This window comes from Alligator sinensis, unplaced genomic scaffold, assembly GCF_000455745.1.
Source record: "Alligator sinensis unplaced genomic scaffold, ASM45574v1 scaffold861_1, whole genome shotgun sequence".
In the NCBI taxonomy this organism is placed as follows: domain Eukaryota; kingdom Metazoa; phylum Chordata; order Crocodylia; family Alligatoridae; genus Alligator; species Alligator sinensis.
The window spans coordinates 126,146-133,337 of NW_005842153.1; the positions used below are offsets into that span (position 1 = coordinate 126,146).

Genomic DNA, 7,192 nt, shown 5'->3' on the forward strand with positions numbered 1-7,192 from the left:
AAGAAAAATAATCTCCAATGCTCTTAGTTGAAATATTGTAAGTAGTCAATGCTAGCTATTAACATCAAGTCATGAGTGACAACAATTGTGATGTTGTCATGTAAAGATGGATTAGTATTGCTTGGGCGGGATCCCCGTGCCAAGGCTTGGGGGGCTGCAACCACCCCACCCTATGTTATTTTTTGGCCTGCTTGGGTGGGTGGGTTTGTGTGTTTTCTCAGTGAATGCTTGGATTCACTCATGGTTTTGCTATTGAAAAGAAAAATATAAGGGTAAATAAATACAGTAATGGATTGTTGAAAGACAATGATTCCTGTGACTTTGTCTCCTTTCTTTTGTGAAACTGAGCAAAAATTTGCAAAGCTGTTTCTGAGCTGCTGCAACAGATGTTGATGAGGACGGGGAGCCACCACCAAGTGTTAGCCTCCACCAAGTGTTAGCCTCATAATACATGGAAGAGTTGCTAATCAAATCACCCTCTTTCAAATGTGAAGGAAGGCTCTATGCCTGTTGAAGTATTGCGGTTTGCCACTTTTTTTCCTTGTCTGCTTGCCGCTGTGGGTGGTGTTGATGGTTGGGGGGGGGAAGTAGTCTTTTTTCTTGCAAAAAATGCTGGCTGCACCCCAAGGCTTGCCTGGATCACTGTACATTGGGATGGAGGGGAATAATACAAGCACTGGACAAGCATTTGACCTTCCATAACAGTCCACCCTGCAACTTTTTCCAGTAATGCCATGACTCCATAAACGCCCCCAAGCAAAGGATCCCCATGCTAGCTGAGGCAGGCGGGCACTGTCATCACCTCTCCCAACCCACCCCACCCCACCCACCCCCAAACCACACAATGCTATGCATGTCAATCTCCCCATGAAAGAAAACATGCCACACATATATACAGACAAAAAAGTTACAAAACTTTATTCAAAAAGGGTGGTGTTTTTCTTTTTTATCAAAAAGGCATAAGTAAAAAAAGTATTTACATAATAAATAAACTAAAGAAAATTTAAAATAAATAGGAAAATCAAAAAATAATATAAAAACAAAAAAGTCAGGATTTTCCTCCCCAGCACTTATAAAAACAGCGTTGTATTACATTATCTATATACAATAACTAAACACTATTTTCTATATAATTCTATACAATATCTATCGATCTATCTATACACTATTTAAACAATATCTATTGAGATCTTTATCTATACACTATACACTATCTATAAATCTGTACATTACTTAACTAAACTATACACTGTTTTCTATAGGAGATTACACAGTATACGCTAAATAACTTGCTGCTTTTTATCCTTATTGGTCTTGGTCTGTGATTTCCGATCATGAAAGTTTTCTGCAGGGAGGGAAAGAAAGAAGAGGATGGGGTTTTGGATCACAGTCCAAAAACTGCCCTCTTGCCCCCCAGCCCCACCCCGCACAAGGTCATTTGGACATTTGGATATTACCTATGTATCACCTGAGATGCTGCATCTGGGTGGTGGGTCTGGCAGGCAGTGTCTGCCTGGACTATGTATTCATTGTGGCTCTGGAATGGGAATGTCAATTATAAGAAATAGGAAGGTTTGAAATATTCAAGGAAGTCTTAGGGGTGAGCATGCTCCAAACTTTTATAGTTGCAAACTTACCATTCTGGTGATGCCGCTGTGCTCTGCAATTCTGAACACTGCAGTGGGCACAGCAGGGTAGGGGGTACATGAGCACGGGTGCAGGGGGCTGGGTAGCACATACACTGCAGGTGGTGGCAGTGGTGGCAAAGGAAGGGCAAAAATTATCAGGGGTAGTATATTACATGTACACCACTGGGTTGCTCCTCCTTGTCTCTTTATTCCTGTCTATACCATTATGAGCTGCCATGCTGCACCGTGCCCTGACTTCCTACCGTCAGCCATGGAGTAGGAGGGAGGGGAAGAAACGCCCCCCCTTAAAATAAAATCACAGTGGCACCTACTGCATAAAGCCCTGAATTACAAAAATAGCACAGTGCCACCTGGTGGCGAAGGAGAGTAATTACAGGTCTCTGGGTGATGTAGTGTTTGCACAAGAATCCATAAATAGGGTGAGGAGCAGCCGCGATGCACAATAAAACATGTCCGAGCAGTGTTAATTGAATGCGCCAAAAAGACTTTTAAAGCGGTGGGAAATCACGACTGTGCAAACACAACGCAGTTGTGACAACCTAGCCAGGTGTCCTCTTTTTTGAAATTAGAATATAGTAACCCTAGTTTATCATCAATACCTATTTCAGTTAAAGGCACTTTTACATGTGATAAAGGAGCAAAAGAGGACCTTGTCCTCTTTTTTTAAGATAAATTATCTGCAGTCTCTTTTAAAAGGGCAGCAGTATATGTATTGACTGCATTGATGCCAATTCTTCTGAGAGCTCAACATTTTTAGTGATTCCTGGAATGAAAATCAACAACTGGAGCCAGTCCCTCCTGTCCTGTTCTGGTTGCCAGCTGCAAGCCTGGACCTGCATGTGGGGCAAGGAGCCAGCCAGGGCCAGCCTGGCAGCACCTGGATCCCAGCTACAAGGTTGGGACCTCATGGCCAGGCCCATCCCCTCCCAGCAAGGGTTCCTAGCTGCAAGGCAGGGGCGGGCACCCCACAATGCAGCAGAAGCCAGCTCAGCCTGCCCTTCCCCACACCTGCATGGCAGGACCCGACTCAGCCCCTCCTTACCTGCCGCCAGCAGAAGCTAGCCCAGCCTCCCTTCCCATCACCAGCACTGGTCACCAGACCTGTCCCACAAGATAGGAACCATCCCACCCCATCAGGCCCCAAGCGGCAAAAGTGGCCAACCCCTTTCCCCTCACTGGTGCCAGCATGACCTGGCCCATCCCAGCCCATCCCCCTCCCCCCCGTGACATGGCAGAAGCTAGCCCAGGCCCAGGTTCCCCTCACAGTGCTGGCTTGGCCCCCTCCAGTGCTGCAGGACCTGTCCCGTCACAAGCTGCAGGCAGTTCAGCCGCGGCTTTCCCTCCCCAATGCTGGCCTGGCTAGTCCTGTCCCGTCCCAAGCAGCATGGGGCCGACACTGGCTTAGCTGTGGCTTCCCCACATGCTGCTGAGGATGGGATGAGCCAGGCTGGGTCGGCACCGGCCACCAGAAGTGGCGGCTGAGCCATGTGCGGCTCAGGATGGGATGACTCTGGCTGGAGTGGCACATGGCTCAGCTGCACCGGACGGTCCCAAGCTACTTGCGCTGGCCGGTCCCAAGCAGCAGGAGGTTCCATCACCGCTTTTCCTGGCTGGTGCCGCGCTGGCTGGGCCTGGCCGGTCCCCAATGGTATGTTGCCGAAGCTGGCAGCCCCGCATGCTGCTGGGGACGGGACCAGCCCAGCTGGGTCGGCACTAGCCAGCAGAAGCAACAGCTGAGTCATGTGCTACTTGGGACCGGACCAGGAGCAGCCCCTCCCCGGTGCCAGCCCAGTCCAGCTGAAGCTGCACGTGGCAAAACCGCGGCTTCCCCTTCCTCAGCTGGCCCGGCCCTGCTGTCCCAAGTGGCACGCAGCTCAGCTGCCACATCTCCTCCCTGGTGCCAACCCAGTCCAAGCTGCACGTGGCAAAGCTGGCCCAGCTGCTGCTTCCCCTCCCCGGTGCTGGCCTAGCCTGGCCCAGCCCGAGCGGCACAACGCGGGGAAAGTCTGCCCAGCAGCTGCTTTCCTGGTCTTATCCTGAGCCGCTTTCCAGGCTCATTCCATCCTGAGCCGCACATGGCTCAGCCGCCAACTTCTAGTGGCCAGTGCCAACCCAGCTGGGCTCGTCCCATCTCTAGCAGCATGCCAGGATCCTTTCCAGTCTTGTGCAGCAAAGCAGAAGCTGGCCCAGGCACGCTTTCCCTTCACTGGTGCCACAGGACCTGGCCCAGCCCACCCTGCCCGTCTCAAGATGCAAACATGGCCAGAGCCATGGGCAGGGCGAAGCCAGCTGGGGCAGGCTGAGGTCAGGGTTGGCTGCCTCGCAACCAGAGCCCAAGTAAACAGCACAAGGTGCTTGCAGCCGGCAGCTCATGCCGCCAGCCACTGCTGGAGGCTTTTAGGCAGGCAGCTGCTATTATGTGGGTGTTGATTTTTGAAGGGGCTCTGCGGGCCATATTTTGCCTGCCCCTGGCTTATGGACTTCAGGTGTTGCTAACTACGGTCAGCAAACAAAATTACAGTGTGTGTGTGTGTGCGCGCGCGCGCGCGTGCATGCATGTGTGAGAGAGAGAGATTTAGGGACTGGTACCTATGAGATTGCAGCTGGAATGGAAAGGGTACTGTTTGATTGAGAGGTTTGCTCTGAAAAGAGCCATGCTGGGTTTGGCCAAAATGTACCTTCCCTTTCCTAACCAAAATTTTGGATCAAATTTCAACATGATTCTAAATGGCTGCAGTTGACAACAGAAGTTTTGAACAGAAGAATGATCTGTAAGTTTGCTGATGCTCGAGATGACTGGTCTTTCACTTTCTCTCAGATATTGGTTAGATACTTCAGCCACATTTTCTCTCACTCAAGTGAGGTATTAGTTCAAGTACTTCAGCCACAGAGCCCTTCCAGAGCAATGTTTCTTTCCATCTTCCCTCCCTCTGTTTTGATGTAATTGCAGGGAGGAAATAAAGGTTGAGTTCCTGTTGCCTGGCCAATACACAGTAGGAAATTAAAATAGTAAAGGACTAATTAAGCAAAGAAAAACAAACAAAACAGCAAAATTCACCACTGCAAGAAATGCCTACACAGTGCTAAGATGCAATGTTAGCCACTGTTCAGGTGCTTGTTTCATAACAATATCATTTAAAATTCACAAAGGTAATACAAATTCCCTAGGCTCCTTGTCAATAGGAATGTCTCTTCTGAGCAATGCCACTTTACTGACTAGCTCCAGTAATCTGAGTGTAAAAAGATGAAACATTGCTAGATACTGTGAGGCCTGGTCAAAGATTTTTGTGGGTGATTTCTTTTATTGGACCAACTGTTAAGGGAAAGGTGACCTGAATAGTGTCTTTCTGGAACAATTAGTCTCTTGAGGAACATGATTGCCATCTATTGTTTTCTTTAAAACTAAAAGGAGGGGGGACAAAGCAAAACCACAATTGTATCTTTTTAACCATTGGAAGACTGAAAGAGCAAGAAGAGCTTGATCTAAAGTCCATTAAAACCAATGTGAGTGTTTTCAATCACGTCATTTGGCTTTGCCTGAGGGCTAACTGATATGTGATTAAGGGTGCAGACAGAAGTTACATGTATGACACGATCGCCCCCCTGAAAGCACTCTACAGCCATGCCAGGACACACGTGCATGGCTGCAGAGCACTTTAAAAGTGGCTGATCATGTGACAAATTAACCCTCATCGAATGAGGGATCAGATGAAGGTGCTCCACTTTGGAGTGATTTAGGGAACTTCTGTTCACTAAAGTCAATCTGTTGCACCACTCCCAGTGCTGTCTGCATGAAGGGAGGGGGAACAAACTGTGGGCTAGTATTTACCTGGCCTGAACTGGAGGAGGGAGGCAGGTTGATTGGAGCCCTCCTGCCTCAAGCCCTCTAGCTCCTCCTCCTCCAGCTCAGGCCTGGCAAACCCCAGCCCTTAGCTTGCGCCCCTTCCCTTCTCCCCACCCCCTTCCTGAAGAGAGCACAAGATTTGGGTGGGAGAAGGCAGGGCTAGGGAAGAGAGGCTGCAGGCAGGCTCCTCCACTCTATTGGCTCCAAAGTGGAGTTTGGTTCCCCCCAACCCTGATCCAAGAGATTAATGTCTGTTGGGGCGGGGAGGGACGGGACACTCTATCTAACTCATGGTACTTTATGTAAAGTGCCACGAGTTAGAGCAGGGGCCTGCATGTCTGTCAGCACCCTAAATGTAACCACACTTTAAGCATGCCCATTGTTGTTGGATGAATAGTGGATCTTTATAAAAGGGAAGAATCAAGGATGATTTGGAATATATAATGTGACTATTTGCCATGAATACTTAAGATGAATAGAGGATAGAGCGTGCCTATGAGCTACTGTCTCATCACCTTCCATGTTCTTCCTCTGAAATTCTTAACATTTTAAATGGAGAAGTCCCTTAGTATATATACGTAGTAACAACCTTAATTTACATTTAATTTTTGTTGTCAGCTTTCATAATTATTTGGCATAAAAGAAATGATGGCTAGGGGAACATCCTCCTTATTTTCCCTTTTCAGGTTAAATATCCAAATCTGTTTGTAAATTGACCTAAGTATGATAGCCCTAACTCTATCAAATCCTGAATCAACTATAGTATTACATATTCTAACATTTATATGGCCAAGGCCTTCAAAGATAGAGTGAAAGATATAGCCTTCAAAGATGAAGTGAAAAGGAAGAGATAGAGAAGAAAATAAAGGTGGAGAATTGAACAGCGAAAATTAAAAATGATACAGCAGAGGTGAAAGAAAATCCTGGTGTTGTCCCAATTACACCTGGCAAATTTCACAGCAGTGTTATAGTGGCTCTAGAGCTAGAAAGATAAAATCCTGCTGGTGCACAAGCGGTGAAACTTCCCAGGACAAGTTCATTATTTTCCACTGCCTTCCACTTTGGGTACTCATGTGCAACAGGAATACTAACTAGAAAACATTATTCTCATTTCGTAGCATCATAAGCAAGTGCGAATAGCTTTTATTTGCTATCTTCGAGCTGCACAAAACATTTGTGTTGGTGACAGCAGCGCTGAGCGCGGAGAGGAGCCTCGAACCTGCGGCCTCCCCTCGCCGCAGCAACGGCCGCCTACGGTGCAAAGAGGCGCGCGCTGAGGGGAGCCTCGAACCCGCGTCCTCCCCTCGCCCCAGCACGGGCCGCCTACGGTGCAAAGGGGCGAGCAGCACTGTCCAGGGAAGGCGGAGACCCCAACATTTCTGCGCATGCGCCGCCGGCTGTGAGTCAGCTCTCCACCCCTTGCAGCTGTTCACAGTCCGGAAAAGGGGAAGGGGGAAACGTCACATGTCAATCAAACCCCCAGCCTCCCTTTAGGCATATTGCGCATGCGCCCTAAGTGAGCGCTGCCTTCTGCCGCAAAACGACAGTGGGCGGAAAACAGGCTGCTATGTCCCCTCCCCCGCTTTCACGTTTGCGACGAAACGTTTTGCTTTACGGCCTACTCGCCCAGCTCTGCTGAGATTGGCCGGGCGCGTGCGGGTGACGACATCGGAAGTGGCCGGTGGCGCGAGGAGGGCTG

General features: G+C 48.8%; 1 protein-coding gene and 1 long non-coding RNA gene across 2 annotated transcripts in view; one reads left to right on the forward strand and one right to left on the reverse strand.

Annotated features, from left to right (window-relative positions):
* Window positions 1–1,291: 1,291 nt before the first annotated feature.
* Window positions 1,292–1,820, reverse strand: LOC102384696. The gene is made up of 3 exons (XR_324074.3): window positions 1,638–1,820; window positions 1,458–1,537; window positions 1,292–1,345 (listed from the first exon to the last, which is right to left on the reverse strand). It is a non-coding gene; the product is annotated as an uncharacterized LOC102384696 (long non-coding RNA).
* Window positions 1,821–6,998: 5,178 nt separating this feature from the next.
* GAR1 (GAR1 ribonucleoprotein) overlaps window positions 6,999–7,192 on the forward strand; it is a 6,028-nt gene continuing 5,834 nt past the window's right edge. The window contains 1 exon segment of the mRNA XM_025206355.1: window positions 6,999–7,192. Within this exon segment, the coding sequence (XP_025062140.1) occupies window positions 6,999–7,192 (194 nt within the window).